We start from the raw sequence: 22,395 nt of genomic DNA, 5'->3' as shown, positions 1-22,395 counted from the left end.
GGAGAGAGAGGAGGGAGGGAAGAGGAGGAAGAGGAGGAGGAGGGAGAGAGGGAGAGAGGAAGGAGAGCGGGGATAACAGAGGCTCCACCATCATTCTGATCGGATTCACACCAGACATGTGAGAAGATGTCGGTGGGCGGCTGCGCGTGTCCCGGTAAGTAGCTGCCGTGGTGACGGCTCGCCGCTAACGACGACCTCTGCTGCTGCTGCTGCTGCTGCTGCTGTTGTTGTTTTATTTTGGGTTGCTGAGTGCAGTGGCGTGACTCGGCCAGAGAGGTGCCCCGGGGCTGTGGGGGGGGGGGGGGGTCTGTGTGCAAAGGCTCATGGGAGGTCGCCCTCTGTGACGGCTGAGAGAGGATGGAGCGCAAAAAGAGCTTCCTGGATGGATCAACATGTAGCCTGTTTCTCCTCAGGGCCGGGCGGCAGAGAGCCCCCCTGACTTTTGTTCACTTTGGGACGGGGAAAGGTCGTGAAGTTGCTCTCTCTCTCTCTCTCTCTCTCTCTCTCTCTCTCTCTCTCTCTCTCTCTCTCTCTCTCTGCGAGATTCTTTCCTACTTTCTTTGTTTGTCTTCAGTCATGACTCGCGCTCGACAGCCCAGAGTTCTGTTCTGCTGCTCTGTTCCGGTCGGGGCAGAACTTGGCTCTTATCTCCTTCTAACCCCACCACCACCACCACCACCACCCCCAGCCCCCCAGCCCACCCGCCCCCCTGTCCCCCTCCCCCCTGCCACCTCCCACCGGTGTGGAACCTGACTGACCTCTCGCGCCGCCGAGGAGGTGGTAGCAGCAGGAAGGAAACAGGAGTGTGACATTTAAAGGGCAAAGGTCACCCGGCGCAGATCCAAGGGGGAGTGGGGTGGGGCAATGGGGGGTTGGGGGGGACTGCGATTGATTTTCGCAGCCCGGTTCTGGCCGGTCTGCTGCTGGAGTTCTAAATGAATGTTTGATGCTTGGCAGCTCGCGGAGGATGAGTCAGTCAGAGGGCGAAGCAGTGTGACGGGGTGATGGAATTTTATTTTATCTCACTGATGCTGCAATACAGAAAAGGAAGGACAGGCGTTTTTGGTGGAGTGGAAGCGGTTGGCGAGTGCACACCTGAGGGTGAGAGACGCACGTTCGCTTCGTTGCTGCTGCGTCTCATTACCTGCTTTCTCCCAGTTTCCTTTCAAACCTTCAGACGTCCCACTTGACTCCGTCTTAGGTCTCTAAATCACAGACCTGAGTGGAGGAGCCCTACACAATTACTATTGGATTTTTTTTTTTTTTTAAGAAAAAGAAAGTGGTATACTTAGCCCTCTGTTTGCAGCCTCGCACAGTAGCATCCGATTTTGGCTTCCTGCCTTTTTGGAAGAGCACAGGCGCTCATACACACACACACACACACACACACGCAGACAAACAAAAAGCTGGCAACATTGTCACTGGATGTCGCAGTGAGGCGTCGGGGACCCTCTGTGACATCACAAAGGGCGGTTGATCTCACAGAGTGCACTTTTCTCATTCTCAGGCGGACTTTTCTTTTTTTTTTCTTCTTCCATTAGCGGGGAGGTGGCCGCCAATCAAAACACAAATATTTGATTTGACAGTCAGCAGCACTGGTAAAGTTCAATATGCCTCAAAATAAACGCAGAGTTTTGTCAGTCTAAAGTTCCGTGAGTGACGAATCAACGATTTCAAAATACCACCCGACAGAGTCAGACCCCCTTTTTCGACTTTCTTCCTCGTCTGCCGGAGACCAGGAACCACCCCGCCGTGCCGAGCACCCAGACAGTGCAAAGAGATAGTTCTTCACATTTTATTGGCTTTGATAAGACAGAGAGGAGGAAAGGACACAGCAGAGAGCGAGGGAGAAAGAAAAGAAGAAAGAAAGAAAAAAGCAAAGTGGAATTAATGTCCGGAAATAAAGCCTGCGCCGGCGAGCCTCCAGCAGTATATTAAGTGTTGCAGAGATTTATGTTGCAGTCCTCTCAGGACGTGCAGGACATGAAATATAATCCTTCAGCTTAAAGTGTATTCATAAGCGTGAAAGATGTACTCAGAATCCACTGTCATACATTACAGAGCCAGCAGGAGTGGAGGAAGTGAGCTGCTCTGCGCGCGCGTGCGTGCACGTCGTGCTTTATGCATCGCCCTGACTCGGCCTCTCCGCCTGCCTCCCGGCCCACCACAGTGGCTGCTGCGGTCAGCCCTCAAACAGCCGGGAACGTGGATGAGGAAATATATCCCGCCACGCATCCACAGTCCCATTACGCCGGCGCCGGGCGAGACTTTTAATCCTCCGCAAGATGGAGAGGCGAACCCGACCTGGCGCGCTTCACCCGGGGCTCCTCGGCCAGAGCGTCAACCGGCGGAGGCACGCAGGCAGGCGGGAAATGAATGGCACGATAAAACGACTGAAGCAGAAGGATGAAAGGAAAAAAGAGAGGGCAGGGAAAAAAAACACGTGTGGAGGGGGGGAGGAAAAAAAAGAGAGAAAGAGAGGAAGACACTAGCTGTGTGCGCTCAAACCAGACAGATCTGGTATCAGCAAGGACAAACCATCCTAGACACACCAGATGACATTTGTGTGTGTGTGTGTGTGTGTGTGTGTGTGTGTGTGTACACGCGCGCGTGAGTGTGTTGATCCCAGAGTGGCACAGCGAGATGTGGCGTATGCGGGTGTGAAATCTGACTGGACGCACACACAGCAGTTTGTGTGTGTGTGTGTGTGTGTGTGTGTGTGTGTGTGTGTGTGAGTGAGAGAGCCTGTGTTTTCGATCTGTGCGCAGCGCCCCGTGCCATGAAGGCAAACGCTGCCACCTCAGCCGTTAAACAAGGCTGCGCTGCAAAAAGGCGGCGACGGCAGCAGCAGCGTTTGTTTAGAAGCGGGCCCTCAGCTATCTTGCGGTCAGATTGCATACTTAATCAGCGCGGTCATGGAAATTTCCAAAAAGACATTTTGAGCGCTGAGCCTCCACTCCTACTCCTGCCCTTTTGTTCTTGCCCTCCGCCTTTTTTGTTCTCCTTCAGGTTGTTGCCTCAACTGGCGGGTTAAAACAGGGGCTGCCGCCGGATGCACACAGCGTGTACATAAAGATACATTTTGAATTTCTGAGCAATCATTCAACAGCAACAAAAACAAAAACACCGAGTGATAGTCACAAACAAAGTTTGTCGCGGGTTTGTGGCCTCGTTTGCGCTCTGCCGTGCACGCTGCTGTGGTGTGTGTGTGTGTGTGTGTGACCTCCTCGTGCGCTCGCTTGCGCAACGCATGACGTTACCGCACGGGGAGCAATGTAAACACTGCGGCCCGATACAGAACAATCACCTCCATTCACCTCGTCTGAACATTAGAGCGCTGTGGTTGACCCCCGCTGCTGTTTCATCTGCAGACACACACACACACACACACACACACACACACACACACACACACACACACACACACACACACACACACTCTTCCTGTCACGTTAATAGAGGCTGCGCAGCTCTAATTGACATGACCGAGTCGAAAATCACGGAATAAACGCCACAGTCTGCTTCATTCTCTGGCTTGTTTACATTCCGCAGCAGTGTTCCACACTGAGGGACCCTCCCCCCTTCTTGTGTGGCCTCAAACTTTGTGCATGTGCATGCGCACGCGCACAGACACACACAGACACACAGTGATGTCACACAGCATGTGCCCCAACATGTGGATGCAGTAAACAACGGGGCCCTGTGTGCGTGTGTGTGTGTGTGTGTGTGTGTGTGTGTGTGTGTGTGTGTGTGTGTGGACTTGTGTGGGCTTCCTGCAGCTACAGATGTTTTGTGCTTTTAGACTTGACCCACCTAGACCTCACATCAAACCCTCTTCTCACCCGCTCTCTCCCTCCCTCCCCTCCCTCACCCCCTCCCATCCCCGCCTACCCACAACCTCACCCTGTCTCACCCCCCCACCGCATGGAACCCCCGTCCCCCTTTTCCTTTTGACTTCTTCCCTGATTGCAAACGTATGTTGGCTGGCGGGATAGATGGATGGATGGATGGATGGATGGAGGAGAGGAGAGGAAGGGAAGGGAGAGGAGGGAGGGACTGTGCCCTCTCATGCAGAGAGAGTCACATGGTGTCCCTGATTGGAGGAAAATGAGCGGAGACTGCAGCCCCGGCTGAAATGGCAACAGACAGAAAGGCACAAAGGCTGAGCTGTTTAGAGACGGGTTGCACAACATGAAAGCTTGAAGAGGAGGAGGAGGAGGTGGAGGGTGTGAAGGAGGGAGAGAGAGAGAGAGAGAGAGAGAAAGAGAGGGGGAGCAGATTAAGAGAGAGGTATGAGCAGGAGGAGCGGAGAGAGAGAGAGAGAAGGGAAAAACAGGGGAAGCGGAGAGGTGGAGGTGGAGGTGGAGGAGGGCAGAAGAACTGCGAGGCAGCCGAGAGATGAGCACAGGGAGGGAGGGAGAGATCAGACTGTGTTTCTATGTTTTCTGCAAGGCTGAGCGGTGACGTGATTGGCTGAGGGTGGAGGGGGTGTGGAGGGTGGTGGGGGATGGGGTGGGGGGGGGGGTGACTCTGAGATCAGAGACAGACAAAATGGCTCCCAGAGAACAGAGAGAGAGAACGCAGCATCAGGGCACTGTCATCTCCTCTCACACAGCTGTCAGCTGACACACACACACACACACACACACACACCCTTCTAATCCACAGCACACACACACACACTGACTGGAGGCTACGCCACCTGCAAAATGTCAGCACTGGGAGAGAAAAGTGAGGATGAGGAGTGAGGCTGCTCACAGCTCGTCTTGAAGTTACAGGAACGTGTCGCTTTCCAAGAGGTGCCTGAACGCACCGCGGCATGTGTCAGTGAACTCCCCACGGGGCGTGGGTGGGAGGGGGAGGGCACCACAGTCCATCTTGATTGCACCACTTTATTAATTACAAGTGGGACCTCAGTAGGACACAGCTCTTGAAATCAGCCCTTTATGATGTCACTAAAGGCCCTGGTATCTCACTGGTGCCTCCATCCCCTGATACTGGTTCTGTGCTTTAATGCCTACTTGCAGCTGCCTTTTTCCAAACGTGAAAATGAATATAACTGGGGACCTTTAAATGAAACAGCAAGTTTTTCATGTTGTTTTCATGACAAGCTTTTTTTTTTTTTGGCTCGTGTGAACTTGTGACACCCTCGCAGCTGGAATCCCCCTTTTTCACAGAGTTTGTGTTCACCTGAAAGCCCGAGTTGACTTTTTTTTTCCTTCCAGTCCAGTGTGTGGGAAAATACTGGCCGCCTGCATGAAAACAAACGCGCAGTCCCAGCGGAGCCACAAGAGGGCGCTGCTGCCCAGAGCACAAACTGATAGCTCGACCTTCTCTGATGATGCACGCGGCAACTGATTGATCGTTTCAGTTTTATTTTATGGGACAACTCGACGTCATCAGGGAGATGTTTTTTTTTTCTTCTCCAGAATGCATGATTAAATTTTTTATAGCTATTGAATGTCAACTGCTTTTTAAGAGCTCGTAAAGTTCTTTGTGTGAGTTATTAGGACATGCTGATTTTTAATTTAAAATATACTTTAGCAAACCAAACGTAAATGTTGAAACCAGTGTGACAAACTTTGGTGTTTTTAACATGTAAAAATTGTGATGTGTGATAGCTCTCGATGGCAAACCTTAATGTTGCTTACACGGTAAAAAAAAATACGGTAGCCCCATAATCTTGCCAAGAATTTCTTTCTTCCCTCAACCTTAATGTTTAATTCTAAAAAAAACAAACAAACACGAAATATGGCCAGAGTACATCGTATTTAGCCCTCTGTTTAGAGCATCCTGGTAAAAGTGAGGCTTTGTAGAACCTTCCACATATTTAGATAGGGACAAAATCTGATTAAGTTCAATGTTATTGACCTGGGAGAGGTATCACTGCCTTTTGTGACACCACAAAAGACTCAAATGACATCAGAACCAAGTATTGCTCTTCCTAATGTCTCACAATATTTTACAATCCAACGTGCAAACCGATATCTCTTTAGTTACCTTTCGAATAAAGACTTTGAACCATTTTGCAAAGCTGCTATGAGCTCTACATAGCATGGAGGAATGACAGAAAATGAAAAAAGCACAACGATGTGCAGAGCCGCTTGCCTTGGACTGCTGGTTGTGGAAGGTCTTTAAACCCACTGGAGAAAATGACTTTGACTGCTGTGATCCTCCTGAATGTGCTGAAGCAGCTCAGCTCAGCGCCGGAGAGGTCGTTTGCTTGCAAAGTGGAGTCAGCAGCTTTAGTTTAGTTTTCCACAGAGTGCAGAAATGCAAACTGTCCTGAGTGCATGTTACAGGCCAAACGGCTCAGAGCGCTAATTTGCATTCTGTTTGACGGACTGAGCGGTTGTTTGCAAACAGCAGTTGTTGAGGTTTCACACCCACGGACCTGCATTATGCACATTTTGTGTTAGGATCGCCTTTCTGATCATTTATTCATGAATTAGCGATTGAGAGTCATTAGTTTGATCAATCCAATCGAAAAGAGTCAGGAAATGTAATGATGAATTTCACATTTTTTGCCCATATATATATTTTTTAGCTGTTTTAGCTGATATGAGATGATTTAACAGGAAAAATGAGGAGCACGGCGGCAAAGTTTTCAAGGGAAGTGCAAACCTGCAGATTGCTGTAATCATTCTAATAATGAGTCTTTCTCTTTGACTCTGTCCGATGTTTTCTCTCAGGGTTTCCCGCAGACTGAGGAACTTTAACCTCGGGAACATTATTTGGTACTTTGTAAGACGGACAGATCTCTTTGATTTGAACTAATAATAAAGAGCCAAGCACCCAAACGGTTCAAATCTGGCAGCGGTGAACAGAGAGGAGCCTCAGAGGCAGCAGACTTCCACATAAAAGGAACCAAACTCGGTCTGTGCCTGCGTTTCATCTGACTTTATTAAAATCTGACCGATAATGAGAAAATAAAATAAATGGGGCATGAATAAAACCAGTTATGATGACTCCCCAATCCCTGATCCTCCCACAGTCCAAAGGCTGTGACAGACACACAAACATGGCAACTCTAAACTGTTGGTCTGAAACCTGTGTAAGTCTGGACTGTCCCTGTGTGTTGACTTGTCCAGGGTGTGAGCCCACCCTCAGCCTTCAGCTGAGGTAGAGTCCAGCACCCTTAGACCCGCAGTGCAAGATAAGCGATGATACAAAATACAACTGATCTCTTCTTGATGCAACATGTTAATAGAAGACACGTTTGAGAAGCGACTCCAAACCATCGCAGCTTCAAATGATCTAACAGTTTTTGATGTGACACAGTTATAAAAGGGCTTCACAAGCAATGGTGAGGCTATCAATCAGCACAAAAATTGCAGGAAGGCAATGAGTACAAATTGTCACGCCACTAGAACACAAACAATGAGTGAAGTAGTTGTGGAACCATGGATCCACTCAGCAGTGGTTTTGTTTTGAAACACAGGAACAGTAGAGTGTTGCTTTTTCACAGTTCTGTACTGAAAACGTACTGAATTGTGACGCCCAAAGACAAGGCACTCTAAAATATCATCCACTTTTATATCAAACTACACAACAGCATCCAAATGCATGTTGAAATAGCTCGACTTTAAGCAAAAACAACTATAATAAATAATAAATGAATTACTACCAACATAATTTGTATTATTTAAACACTTTTAAACACAAAAGCAACAAGCGTGTTTTTCCAGTGTAACAGAAAATACAGATATTTGTGTACAAATGTAGGGAGTAAAAGCAAAAGTACAGTAATAAAGTATTGGTACTTCTTTACTTCCCCACCTCTGCTATGCTTTCATAAAAAAATAAAATAAAAATAAAATCCCTGCTCCGCAAGCTATCGTGCCAGTTGTGACAAGGCCGCGTCTGATATCACACCGACATGAGCCTGTCTACAGATCTGTGTCGAGGGAGGGGGGGAGGGTTGGGGAGGGGGGCGACCGGGACGACTGTTATCACAAGTCGGGCAGATGCGCGTGGCGCTCAGCTTCCTGTTGACTGGTGAGTGGAAGCGGCGGAGGCGGCGAGGGGGGGCACAGGGGAGGTGTGAGCCCGGCCGCGTACACAACACAACTGCCATGCAAGAAGGCGCGCACACGCACGTGCACACGCACACTCCGTATAGGCATCCTTCGCACATGCACCCCACCCCTCCGCCCTTCCCCCCCTGTGCCCCTGAGCCTGACAGTCTGGACATGGGAGATATCAGAGAGGGGAAGAGGCATGAAAACACAGGCCGGCTCTCTGAGTCACATCAGCATGTAGCTGGAAAAGTGCGATTGTCGGCGGCAAAATGGCGATGTCAGAGCAGCTAGACGCTGACGGAGGTAGGTGCCTTCTCCTTCTTCACGCTCCTTGCCGGGAGCTGAACGCAGAGAGCAAAAAGCCAGCTGGAGTCAAATGTCAAAAAAAAAAGAAAAAGAAGAAGAAGCCGCTTGTTTTTCATCCTGTGGCCATATTTTTGTGTTGGCTTGCAAAAAAGAAAAGAAAAAGTGGTTCGTCGTCTGCTTTGAGATTGTGTTTTTTGTTTTTTTTTGTGACTTTGACCAAGGTTGAGCCGAACAAGTTGCACTTGTAGGTTTTAAATGCACAAGCTTAGTGACAAAACATCACAAGCTGCACTTCAGGGAGTTTATTCAGGCGCTGCACGTTCCAGCTTAAATCACTTATTATACATGGATTTGTGGCTTCAGCTGCGACTGTGTGGCTGCAGGTTGGAAAATTAGACTAGCTGGTGAAGTGAAGGTTAGCTGGCCGCTTGCGTGCGCGTGTGCTTGCCTGTGTGTGTGTGTGTGTGTGTGTGTGTGTGTGTGTGTGTGTGTGCTGGAGCGAGAGAGTGAGAGGGAGAAGGAGACTTTCTGGTTGGGTGCTGGTTTGAGATAAGGCCTGCCCCATGCCTGAGAGCAAAAGAGTTGGTGTGTGTAAGCCCTTCAAGCCTTTTTCCCCACCCCAACCTCCATCACCACACACACACACACACACACACACACACACACACACACACACACACACACACACACACACACACGCTTGCACACACTTTGAGACACACGCACAGCAGGGGGATTAACCCCGTCATGTACCATTTCAATGGGTGAGCTTTGGAGGCGCACACACACAACACACGCACACACATACACACACACACACACACACACGCACAGGATTAACCCTCGTGTGTCCATTTTCACGGAGGATTCTTTGCCCTGCTCCGGCTGTGACAGCGCTGACTGCTCGTGTTGCCATGGCTACAGGGGCCAGTGAATGTAAGATAGGCAAATCCACATAAGTCACATGCAACAGACACTCTAAGCTACCGGCGACCCGCGGCACCCCCCGCCCCCACGCCCCACCGCCGCCCGTTCCCCACCAACCTTCCCCTGGCCGGCACCAGACGCCAGAAAAGACTGACAGGAGCCTCGCGAGCTGTGAAGTGCTCGTCACCAGCTTACGTGGCACAAAACGGAGCGTCTTTTGTCGCAGGTCGGGTGACTGGCGGCCCCCCCAGAGCAACTCATCTTCTCTATACGTCTGCCTCTGGGAGGCGCACATACTTGAGATTTGAACCCCCCGAAGTGTGGGGGTTTACGTGAAAAGGTCTGTGTCTCGGTTTGGCCTTAAAAATTATGCGGGAATAGTAGTAAGTAGGAGATGGGAAAGAGCAGGAGAGGAAAACGGATGTGTTAAAATATTGAATTCATAAAAATTTACTCAATGATTCAATGACTCAAATAAACAAAATCACAATATCACAAATGATGGCACATTAACAGAGTTCACGTCAATGGTATAAAAGTTAGTAATTGTTGACTAAGTGAATGTTTAAACATTAGTTTAAACATTGTTTTATTACTCTGTAATATAAAAATAATGAAAATATCACTCATCACTCAGAATTGCATCAGTGTTCTGTTATGTATGCAGTGGAAGCATAATGCTGTGCTTCAGTGGAACCGTGCATAATCCAAAATTATGCGTTACTGTAGTGAACCTTGAACAACTTGCACAAGCTCAACTGCTTTTATTATCTTAAATTATTCTGACCCCTGCTGGTCAATGAGCTGTTTTTGATGCAAGTCGAGATCTCAAGGAACAAAAACACAGAAGAACTGCAGAACAGGACATATGTTGTTGAGTAACTTTAACATAACAATCCAGCAATCCTCTAAAGCTGAAAATGTTAATTTGACTACCTGTGAGCGGAGGTGCTCCTGTTCAAAGCCTGCTGGCTCTTTCCTCAGAGCGACTCTAATTCGCAAATCAATAATTTATGAAACATCATGTTTCCGCTTGCCGCGCACATTTGTTGTTGAATAAATCAGAAACACAACACTCACACCGGTGGCGACGACACCCTGGAATTACCAGCCGGGGACAGCGGCCTTGGTGCTTTTGCACTCAAACACCTGGCAGACTAAAGCATCGCCTGCCACTTCTCTACAACACTGACTGATATTACATCACCCACGTATGTGTGTGTGAGAGTGGAAGCAGCCCTGATTTAATACTGCCTGTTCTTTTTATATCCCAACTTTGGCCATATGGGTTTGTCCTCACTGGCTGTGATCTGGATATCTGATTATAATTTGAAGAGATTTTAGCAGATTTAGTGGACGATGGGATTCTCCTTTTGGCTTACTGCTGTGTGTGTGTGTGTGTGTGTGTGTGTGGGTGGGGGCGGGGGGGTTGAGTGGGAGTCGGGGGTGTTAACATTTAGAGATATATACACTGTACTGTCCTTACTAAAGCCTTTCAAAGATGGAGAGAGCAGGTTGGCCACTGCATAACTTTTTTTTGGGAGCATCTATGAATGTTTTATATGCTAAATATTTTGTTTTGGCTTTTGGCTTTGGATTACATATCAAAATTAAAATTGTTGTTTTTATACTTCAAATGTGTAAAAAAAAAAAAAATCTAAACTGTGTTCAATTATTTAATTTTACAACATATCTACTGGCATGAAGTAAAACAGACAGACAGAAGCAGTCATTTTAGTGTGTTAATAACTATCTTGTGACTGCTTCACAATAAAAGCTGTTTAGCTCTATTTGGGCTGTGGAAGATATATGGCTGCACCCTAAACCCCCCCCCCGACCAGCTGCCTTGTACATATAAATGGCTTGTTTTAAGCGAAAAGACATCCATGGCTGTGTGAAAGTGATTATACGCTGTAATAAACACAGCTGCGGATACAATAGTTCCATTCCTGACAGTGTGCTGCTGCTGCTGTTGTTATTCTTTTCTTTCTTTCTTTCTTTTTTTTTTTAAAGCATCTAGTTGCAGAATTGGCCTTAGCGAATCATCAATCAACCAATCAGCTCTATAGCACGTTTAAAAACTTCAGGGTAGCCAAAGTATTGTATAATGATGCATAAAATGCATTTAAATTTAAGTCATAAAACACAAGACAAATAAAAGAAGAACATAAACTAAAAGCCCAGGCCAAAGGGTAAAAGTATGTTTGTAATGTGTAGCGTGTAATTATACTTATCCAAGGACGTTTCCGAAGTTACAAAAATCGAATGCAAGGCAAGTGTTGAGCGATCCTGCTGCTGCCGCTGTGCGCGCGCACGGTAGCGTGGGCTCCATCGTGTATTTATGCATGTTTTGTTTTGTTTTTTTTTCTCCTTCCCCCAGCGGGCTGATGCGCGCTAATTAGCCAAAACACGAGAAGCACTTTACAGTCAGCGGCGATCCTTATTTCCACACACTTGGCTGCATTAGGCCAATTCTCATCTGTGTCAGTTACAGAGGAGGTGATGGGACGGAGGGACGGAGGGAGGAAGGAAGTGGAGACAGAGGGGGAAAATGCTTAGCAGACAACCTCCGCCGTGTGCAGTTGTGCATTAGAGGGGGTGAAAAGGAGAGGGAGGAGGAGGAAGAGAAGGGAGAGAGCGAGGGGCGGCTGGCGGTGCTGGGCAGAGGAAAGAAGAGCAAATGCATTGCGGAGGGGGAGGAGGAGGAGGGCCTACAGCTATTGTTCATGTCCTCCTGTGAACAAAGGGCTCATCTGGGTCCGTATGTAAACCCACAGCAGGCTCCAGCCCACTGACAAGGCCTCATGCGGGACAAAACATAACCGAGCGACTCCCGCAAATTTTAAGGCCTTATTCACATTCAGTGTCGCGGCGGTTCGAGGGGATAGTTTGTCTCCCCCTCTCGCTCCCCCACTCTCTCGCTCGCTCTCTCTCTCCCTCCATTGATCCCATTCGGAGGGACGCCTTGTGTTGAGTACGTCGCGTCCAGCGGGCCTATCCGTTTTTACGCACGGAGCGTACACACGGTCTATCATCACGGATCTGTAAACATCAATTCTCTGGTTGGACTTCTCTGAAGGTAAAAAAAAAAAAAAAAGAAGAGAAAAAAGGGTCGCTTTTCTTGCCCGACGCGTACTCGATTAGCGACAAATGTGCGCCGCCGTAATCGAAAGGTGCTTTGTGAGGTGTCCGTGGCGGCGAGCGAGCGTCCTTTTCGGTGTATTTTGTCGTAGAAAAGTGATTGAACGCCGAGGCATTAGCAGCGCGGCTAACAGCAGCTAGTTGGTCACCGCTAGTTCATCTCGGGCTCGCTAGTGTTAGCATCCCCCCGCGGGCCTGCGGGATAATGTATACAGTCGGCTTGTCGGTGCTCGATTATTTCCAAGTTAGCCGTCTGGTTCATCGTTCCTCCCACGACTCTATTGCTGCTTAAAGGTAAATGTTGCTATCATCACGGAACCTTCGTAAAGTTGATTCCGGTCCCCTTGTGTTGAACCATTTTTTTTATTTATTTATTTTTTTTTTTAGCTTGGCTAACGGCTAAGTGTTAGCACCCAGCGCTCGCTCCCTCTCTAATTGCCTTTGTAAGCAGACAGCCCCGTGTCAATAGCGCTCGGACTGTTAAAGTTGCGAGCTTGGGCTGATTTTTGGAAAACGTATTCGAGCTCTGGTCGTCTCAAGGGCCACACGTGACGTTTTGTTTTGTTGAAAGTTTGCCAAAAAGCGTTACGTTTCCCCGTAAGGCAAGCCTTTTGGCTAGCTGTCGCTGCTATCTTGTTGAGATAATGCTACTCGTCCCACTCTGGCAGTCATGGTGGCTGTCTGGGGTAGCAAAAAAAGGCTTGTCGGTTGTTCTCTTCGAGAGGAAACTTGATGGTGTTCTTTTTCTGCGTGGGGGTTATAGAAAATGAATTGTAGTGATTTTTTGGTTTGTTTTTTTTATAATAGTGATTGGGGTCGTGATCAGTTGCTTGCAGCATCAGGGATGAGGTTTAGCGTACCATATGCCAAATCTACTGTATATATGACGTACTGGTAGTGTGTCCATATGTACATTGTCAGGGAGAGGAGCTGCTGGATTCCCAGTGGAGGAAGTGGAGTCCAGCTGATGTGATTGTGACCGCCCGTCATTAACCGCTAACAGGAGAGAAGAGGAGCTAATGGAGCTCTCAACAACTAATGGACACATAAACATTGATTATTTATTTATCTATCTATCCCATTTGTTTTCCTGTGGTACATCCAGCCTGTAGCATGGTAAAGTGCCGGCCCCACATGGTAAACAACTTGTTTTTACACCCACTGAAGCAGGATTTTTAATGGATGTTTAGAGGTATGGTTTCTCCCTGACTGGAATTGCCATTCTTCATTTGTCTTCACGAGACACCCTCTCTTTCATTATTTCAGTAATATTCTTTGGTGACTAGATTGAATGTGTGGGATTTAACTGATGATGTACTGGCAGTATTTTACTCATTGTTTTTTTTTTTTAAGATCAAGTGTGGGAAAACATAGAACTATGAGTTGATTAATCTTGGTAGAAGCTTGACTGAGACCAACCACGAGCGACACCAGTAAAGAAGACGTCCATCCAACTCAAAATACAGCAAATAACTTTTCAAGATATTGTTTGACTTTTTCTTTTTAGTCTCAATAACATAACGCTCTTCAACTTTAACATAGCAAACCAGACATGCTGCCCAGATCACTCCAGCGTTTTCACTTTACATTTTTACTGCCTGAAAACACCCCATTAATGCAATTAGAGCTTATTGTCATGTCTTGCACTTGTAGGTATATGTATCTTTGTCATAAACACACACACACATTGCCAGAGATGTGTTTAATAGGCTCAGACAAGACAGAGAGACATTAATGAGGCGGGGCTTCACCATGGTGACGACAGGGGTCATGACCTGGAGGCCGCCACGCCTGGATGGCCTTTATTGGAGAGCCGGGCAATTAGAGTAGACTTGGTCGGAGCAACGTCTGAGTGATGCCCAGATTCATTTGCTGTTTATTGTGGGGCCTCAGTTGACGTTGCGCTGCTGTTTGGTTATCTGTGCGTGGCAGCATTCTGTGCCGGAACGTATGGCTTCCGGGCTGCTGCTCCTCAACATTATTTTTTTTGTTTTGTGTCCTCGTGAAACAAAATTGGTGCGCTGCGAATTGACCAGTGAATGAGTGCAGCCAAGTGAAACTGGGCCATACTGGCCACCGTAGGCTTGAGTCATCGGCCTCACATGGTCATCATTATGTGGTTGTTATAAAAGTTAATAACTAATGGGTAACTTTTTCATTTTAAGGGCTAATGTACCTAAGATGTTTACTGACAACTCAGCAAAGCTCCACAATGTACACAGCGTTAACAGTCAAGTTGCCCTCATCAGGAGATGTAGAACTACCGGGTTTTGGTGGTATTATTATGTTTTGAATTGTGAATTTGTTTGGACAACAAGAGTTCTTCTGTCTTTACCTGGAAACATTTTAACTGGGGTGAGAACTGCTGCCAGGAATGTTGTATTTATTTATTTGTGTGTGTGTGTGTGTGTGTGTGTGTGTGTGTGTGTGTGTGTGTGTGTGTGTGTGTGTGTGTGTGTGTGTGTGTGTGTGTGTGTGTGTGTGACCTCCCTTCTCACCAGGCTGTTCCTCCAAGTCCTTCAAGCTGTACTCCCCCAAGGAACCCCCCAACGGTAGCACTTTTCCCCCCTTCCACCCCGGCACCATGCTGGACAGAGACGTGGGGTGAGTTTCATGTTTGTTCTCTCCTCCCGGGAGGAGGGACTACACCTTTATTACCCGTAACCGTTTGTGTTATCGCAGTGATAGGCGTTCAGTCTCATATTAACTTGAGTTAATATACAGAAGCTGCCTCTGAAACCTGCTTCAGTAAATAAAATCAGTTGATGACCGAATGGGGAACCGGAGAAACAAGGCGAGTGTAATAAGTGGAATGTTGGAAGAAACATTTCTTTACTAGTTGGACTCCTGAGGTCAAATCTAGGTTCACTTTAGGTCAAACGACTATGTTACAGTAGAATTGGGTTCTAAATCGAAAACATTGCTTTTAAATGTAAGGTAGAATATTCTTGAAAAAATTTTGACCAGTTACAGAAGCACGTTGAACTCACAACAGGGGTGTCACAATATTACCCCCCCCCCCCAGCATTAAGAGCTGCACCTCATACCTCATCTTTTGTAATAACTGAATCGTGTCTGTGTGTGTGTGTGTGTGTGTGTGTGTGTGTGTGTGTGTGTGTGTGTGTGTGTGTGTGTGTGTGTGTGTGTGTGTGTGTGTGTGTGTGTGTGTGTCAGGAGTGTTGTTATTTACCGTCTACTTGTATCATCCAATTTGTGCCATGTTTGGCTTGCATCCCAGCATTGTGGAGATGAGACTAGCACCTGGAGGAGAGTAGCATGTCAGCGCTGCTCCTCTGTGTAATAATCCTTCTCTCCTGCCTCTCCAGTCCGACCCCGATGTACCCTCCCACATACCTGGAGCCAGGAATAGGGTGAGTCTCTATTGTTCCCCGTCGTCTGTCACTGATGTTAAAAACGTCATTAACAATACGCAGAAACAAAGGATCCACTGCAGTGCGATGATGCTCAGATAAATTCTAATACAGGTTTAAAAAGCGCGGAAGCTCGGTTGTTGAACGGTGCAGCGATCGAGCTGTTCTCCAAACTGACGTTACTTCTCTCTGCTTTTGTCTCCGTCTGCCAATCTGCTGTGAATCAGGAGGCACACACCATATGGCAACCAGACAGACTACAGAATATTTGAGCTCAACAAGCGGCTACAAAACTGGACAGAGGTTCGTGGACACGTGCGCTCAATAAAGCACGCACACACCACATGGCGAGCGGCCAACTCAAGTCGGTGACGGTTTCTATTCTGCTTCTCCCCTCGGCCTGCTGGCAGGAGTGTGACAACCTGTGGTGGGACGCCTTCACCACGGAGTTCTTTGAAGATGACGCCATGTTGACCATCACTTTCTGTCTGGAGGATGGACCCAAACGCTACAGTAAGAACCCAGGAAGTGCCTCCTTTATGTCACTGTCACATATGCATCACAGTGAGGCCTCCTTACATTAGATTAGAAAGCTTTATTGAGATTGTACATTGCATAATGAAATTTTGCTCAGTACTCGTCAGCCCATTTGAAGCGCATTAATAAAGGTGTGCTTTGATTTAACTATGATAAATAACAAATTAAGATACAAAAACCAATTAAGAGTGGCAGTATTTAGTAAGGAAGTCAGTTTCTAGTTGTTTGATTTATTCTGAAATTCTGATTGTGTAAAATGGAATAATTTGTTGTTGTTTGGTTCGGATTGTTTCAACAATTTAAGGGTTGAACCCCATTGCATCTCAGATGATTTTTCTTGTCTCGATTTATTCATGATTATTGTAATGGTTGTGCTTTTTATTGTATTATGTTAGTATTTTATTATATTCAGTTTGAAGTTTGAAATGTAAATCCCTGGAGCCCAGGAAGAATAGTCTTCACTGCAGTGAGGACTAATGGGCATCCATAATAAATAAATACATAAAGGGACAAATAAAGACAATATAAAAATGCCAGCCAGGTATTAAAACCACACAACAGTAAAGTAAAATGCATGACCACAGTTAACCTGACTCATGACCCCTGACCCCTGACCCCCCCTCCTTCCTCCTCCCTCTCTGTCTCCTCTCAAAGCAATTGGCCGGACGTTGATTCCGCGGTACTTCAGAAGTATATTTGAGGGCGGCGCCACCGAGCTCTACTACGTGCTGAAGCACCCCAAGGAGTCCTTCCACAATAACTTTGTCTCCCTCGACTGCGACCAGTGCACCATGGTCACCCAGAATGGCAAGCCCATGTTCACACAGGTGTGTGGGTGCCTCGCTTGTCATGTGTCTTTGACTCTCTGTCGTTTATTGGTCTGGCCAGAAACTCTCTGTGAAACTGTTGCTGGATTGATTGTGACCTTGGAAAGGGACGTGAACAAATGGAGTTTAACTCTGAGAAGTGCAGGTATTCATAAGCTAGTTTAGCAGTCTTCTGCACATGATTGTCCACGTTCAGCGGATGGTTTCGCTGTAAAAACAGCCTCAGTCTAATCTTTAACGACAAGCACTTTCCGAAAAATGCACCGCATAAAATTTTAACCCGTCAATGTTTTGAGACGCGCTGAACGTGCGACACCCGGCGCTGAAGCAATTCCTCTGACCTGCTGTAGGTCTGCGTAGAAGGACGCCTGTACCTGGAGTTCATGTTTGACGACATGATGAGGATAAAAACGTGGCACTTCAGCATCAGACAACACCGTGAACTCATCCCTCGCAGTATACTGGCCATGCACGTGAGTACACGGGCGTGCACATGCGCTTTTGTGTGTGTGTGTGGCGGCTTGTTGCACTTGTAGTGCACTGATGTTGTTTGTCAGCTCCGTAATTCCTCTCATGTTGATGTCTCAGGCCCAGGACCCACAGATGCTGGACCAGCTGTCCAAAAACATAACAAGATGCGGCCTGTCGAACTCGACCCTCAACTACCTCCGAGTATGTGGCGCACACCAACAAACACCAGCGTCCTTTAGGAAGATGTTCTTACGTACACCTACATGTTTTTCTTGCGGTTCATCTTTGAGCCCACGTTATTTTTTTTTCCTGCCTTATTCTCTGACAAACTGGCTGCAGATGCATGAACAAATTAGATCTTACTGAATGACCGTGCACAATGAAATTGGGAGGGCAGTTTCAACCAGTGCATTACAAAATGAGAATTAAGATATTAAAAAAAAATTATATATATATGGCAATGCTATGAATAGATGCAATATACAACGAGTAAATAAATAGAATAGAAAAATGAGTCATGGAAATTTTGCAATAAAAAAAAATATTTATATGTATATATCTACAGCACTTAAGTGGCGTCAGCTAATTACAGAAGGATTTTACTCAGTTATTGCACAAGAGTGGTTGCTATTGCACAAGTTTGTTTGTTTGCACGTGACAGTCACACGGCACGTGCGACCTGTCTGTTAGCGTTACCAGTGAGCCGACGTGTGCAGATGTCCTCCAAAGAGGGTTGAAGACGGGCCAGTGAATCTCATATAGCCACTCTGTGGCCCATAAAGGTTCTTTCAGTTTGATTTGATCCCACATTGCTCCTCTCTCCGCTCTGCCCACCAGCTGTGCGTGATTTTGGAGCCCATGCAGGAGCTGATGTCCAGACACAAGACCTACAGCCTCAGCCCCAGAGACTGCCTCAAGACCTGTCTCTTCCAGAAATGGCAGAGGATGGTGGCACCGCCAGGTAGGCAGACACACACGGCGTCTAGGGAAACACACACACACACACACACACACACACACACACACACACACACAAAACAACCCCACACGCCACGAGCAGCGCCGCTAAGTTTGCCTGCTTTCCCTCCCCTCTCAGCGGAGCCGTCGAGACAGGCTCCAAACAAGCGGCGGAAGCGCAAAATGTCAGGCGGCAGCACCATCAGCGGAGGAGGAGGAACAAACAACAACAACAACAACAAAAAGAAGAGTCCCGGCACTGGCTTCCCTCTGTCCAGCCAGGTCCCAGTGAGTACAACGCTGCTCTCTAGTGTCGGCATTCTGAATTACATGCTGAGTGAGCAGAACAGCGGTCAAATAGTGAGCCAAAAACCCAACCATGCTAGAGCTATGCACGCCATCACGTTTGAATGTGGGATGCACATTGTTAGCTTAAAAAAGACAGTTGTGTAGCAATCAGTCGATAGGCTTTTATTTACGAAGGGCAAACTCACATCCACCGGCGTTCCAAAACACTGTCACGTTCCACAGATAATAACAGAATCACGGAGAACAAAACGGAAAACACAGCACTCGCTTTAATGATGTACTGGATTTTTTTTTCTTTCAAAGTGTTGAGTGCGGTATGGATAGCCTCATGTGAGTGCACGCCAGGATGCACGGGACAGTGAAAGAAAATCATGCATGACGGAGCAATCATGCGATACAAGTTGTCATGTGATTCAGTTCAGCTCAGTTCAGTTCAGCTCAGCTTATATTAGCTTGTTTATTTCATGTCCCAAAGGGCAAATTGGGTTGCAGTTCATAGGACCCCACGAAGTAAACCATAAAAAACATACAATGACACAATGACACAATAACACGTCATAAATACATATTGTATAGATAACAATATAAATATAAATAGCATAGCACTCTACAATAAAGACTCTTAATTAAAACTCTTAAAAGTGTTGTGCTCCATAAAGTGCATTAGGTCAAATAGAGTGCAGCCTAACACAGTGCATTGGCCAATACAGACGGCAATAAAGTGGACATTGGGCATCTCGCAGCTGCTTTGCCCTTTAACTGAACTGAATGTACTTTACAACAAATTATACATTTGAAAGTGTGTTTAAACTTCTAGCCTTAACATCATCAGCAGCGCAGTTTTACAGTGTTGACTTTATATAAAAAGTCAAATATTTAAAGTCTTAACGTCTGATACAACTTCTGAACAACATAAAGAAAACGCCTGCACTCTTGTCCTCTCCTCCCCCTCCACCCTGCAGGATGTGATGGTGGTGGGCGAGCCCACGCTGATGGGCGGTGAGTTCGGGGACGAGGACGAGCGCCTGATCACGCGGCTGGAGAACACGCAGTTCGACGCCGCCAACGGCATCGACGACGAGGACAGCTTCAACAACTCTCCTGCGCTGGGCTCCAACTCGCCCTGGAACAACAAGGCCCCGTCCAGCCAGGAGAGCAAGAGCGACAACCCCACCTCGCAGGCGTCGCAGTAGAGGCCGCCCACCCCAACCAAGCAACCAACCAACCCCCCCCTTGTTCGCCTAAATTCCCTGCAACCTCGACAGAACCTCCCCCCACCACCACCACCTCGCCGCTCCTTAAGGCCCCGCCCCCCGACTCAGCAGCCACCATGTTAACAGCAGCGGTTGGAATCCTGCTGGCCAACCTGCAGGCGTCACCACAGACCTCAGAATCATCTCACGGCTGGCGGAGGCGGAGGCGGAGGTGGAGCGGCGGCGGCCATGGAGCTCAAAAATTTCCGAAAATGACACTGTGGCGGAGGAAGTTTCAAACTTTGGAATCACATTGACTCTCCCACATTTGATCTGTCGCCCCTCCCCCCCTCTGGTAAACCACATTCATAGCCTCCCATCTGCACTCACCCAGTTTAGTTTGGACAGTACGGGGGGGGGGGGGGGGGGTAGATGTGACCGTTAGAGGCTCGGGATGATTTGAATCCAGCCGAGAAGTATGCACACTAAATGATCAATGCTGAAGTTTATAATGGAAGAAAGGGGCGGAGCCAAGCGGGTGTAGCGGCAGCGAGGGCTTCAGTTTGCGGCGGGTCGCTTCGACTCTCTTGCCCACACGTCCGACAAAAAGGTGTCTCTCAATTCTGCTCTGCGTCCTGCTGAGGCACTAGTCACCTAATGTTTCTTATTAGAATGTGCGTGTGCGTGTGTGTGTGTGAGAGCGAGAGTGTATGCGCGTAAGAGATGTATGAGGCAAGAGGGGGCGGCATTCTGAGCTTGTTTGTGGCTTTGCTGAAGCAGGTTGACCAGAATTTAGAGTCAGTGTATTTAAAAAAAATAAAAAATAAAAATAAAACAAACAAAAAAAGCATTGAAATCCACCCACTGGTCGGTAGGACAAGTGGAGTGTGTGACTTGGGGAAACGTAACACAAAGACACACACGCACGCACGCACACACACACACGCACATAGCCATTGAAGGATCTGTTGTCCCTGGATTCCTGATCATCTTTGATGAGATGGATGCAGATGTTCAGGCAGAGAGCATTTACAACACACACACACACACACACACACACACACACACACGTATACATGTACACACTTCCATACATACTTGCATACATACATAAACACAGCTACACATTTTAAGAGTTTTTATACAGTATATATTTCCCTAGAATGTTTTTTTTATTTGTATTAAAAACACATTCATTTCAATTGTTACTTTTTTATTTTCTACCAATACTGAAAGCTACAGACCAAGGAGCAACACAGGACTTTTACCCCCTCTTCCCCCTCTAAAATATATTGTTTTTACCTTTTTATGTTTATAAAAGAGAAATAATTTAGTTTGGATGTTTTTATTTTGTCTTTTCTGTTCTGTTTTTTGGAGATTTTAAATTTTTTGTGTATTTGTGCTTGTATATTTAAGGTAGTAGCAAAAGTTCTGTCTGACTGTAATAAAATGTATTCTTACTTAGATTTACCTAAAGCCATCCTGATCTAATGTAAAGAAACAAAACTAGGAAAAAGGAGAAAAAACACTCATGACCCCCTTCCCTTCTATTCTTCCATCTGCTCTGTCCCCCATCCATCCTTTTTAAAAAAAAATGTGTAAATTAAATAACAGAACCCCCTGGGGGTACAATGGCACCATGGAGAGACTTTTTAACTGTTTCAGTTGATTTAATTTATTTTTTAAAAGTCACTTATGTTTTTTTTTTTCATCCATAAATAAGTTTTTACTCAACATTTATCACAAATGTCAACTCGATGTCAAGTGAATGTGCTCACCGAAGTTTTTTCGTTCCTACGGTAGTTTTGTTCAAATTAACCTGTGTTTGTTCAGCATTGCACAAGCAACAGAATGATGTCATCAATCACACAAGCATCTTCTAAAGCCAGCTCAACATTAAGCTCAGTCAGCATATTTGGTAGCAAATGCTGAGTCTGTTAAGTCTGATTTTAAAAAAAGAAAAGAAAAGAAAAAGCAGCTGAAGCTCTGTTTTATCATTTTGTACATTTTCATATTATTGTTGACTCCAGCCACGTTTATGACTGAGTTTGGATGGTGACCTGTACCTTCTCCTATCCCTGTAGAAAAAAAAAAAAAAAATCATTGTTTGATATATATATTTTTTGATTTGGTTAGTTTCTGCCCTTGATAATTATTGTATGGTACCAATAAAAAGATACATTTTCACTTAAGAATGAGGTTTCAATTGAATCATTACCGCCAAGTTCTATAAATATTCTGTTTTGAAGTGTAAGAAATTATTTTATTTATTAGTAAACTGATACAACCAAATGCACATGAAGTGACTTTAAATTCTCAGAAAAATCACAGAACA

At 46.5% G+C, this 22,395-nt stretch overlaps 1 protein-coding gene across 4 annotated transcripts; it reads left to right on the top strand.

Moving 5' to 3' along the window:
* On the top strand, window positions 1-22,255 carry ldb1b (LIM-domain binding 1b). Of its 4 annotated transcripts, none has more exons than XM_076038950.1 (11): window positions 1-154; window positions 14,897-14,999; window positions 15,722-15,766; window positions 15,994-16,069; window positions 16,177-16,279; window positions 16,958-17,130; window positions 17,481-17,603; window positions 17,719-17,802; window positions 18,439-18,562; window positions 18,698-18,846; window positions 19,830-22,255. In XM_076038950.1, exons 1-11 carry the CDS (start codon window positions 127-129, stop codon window positions 20,058-20,060), a joined length of 1,239 nt encoding a protein of 412 aa, XP_075895065.1. In that variant the 5' UTR covers window positions 1-126; the 3' UTR covers window positions 20,061-22,255. The 4 variants fall into 4 exon arrangements, with proteins under 4 accessions (XP_075895065.1, XP_075895047.1, XP_075895056.1 ...); XM_076038941.1 differs by lacking the exon at window positions 1-154 and adding an exon at window positions 8,168-8,324; XM_076038958.1 differs by lacking the exon at window positions 1-154 and adding an exon at window positions 11,907-12,333.
* The last annotated feature ends 140 nt before the right edge of the window (window positions 22,256-22,395 follow it).

Source organism: Nelusetta ayraudi, unplaced genomic scaffold, assembly GCF_046127955.1.
Source record: "Nelusetta ayraudi isolate G7.1 ecotype Tasmania unplaced genomic scaffold, CSIRO-AGI_Nayr_v1 ptg000004l, whole genome shotgun sequence".
Classification (NCBI taxonomy): domain Eukaryota; kingdom Metazoa; phylum Chordata; class Actinopteri; order Tetraodontiformes; family Monacanthidae; genus Nelusetta; species Nelusetta ayraudi.
The sequence above is the reverse complement of the archived record's forward strand: the minus strand, read 5'-3'. Positions and strand labels throughout refer to the sequence as shown.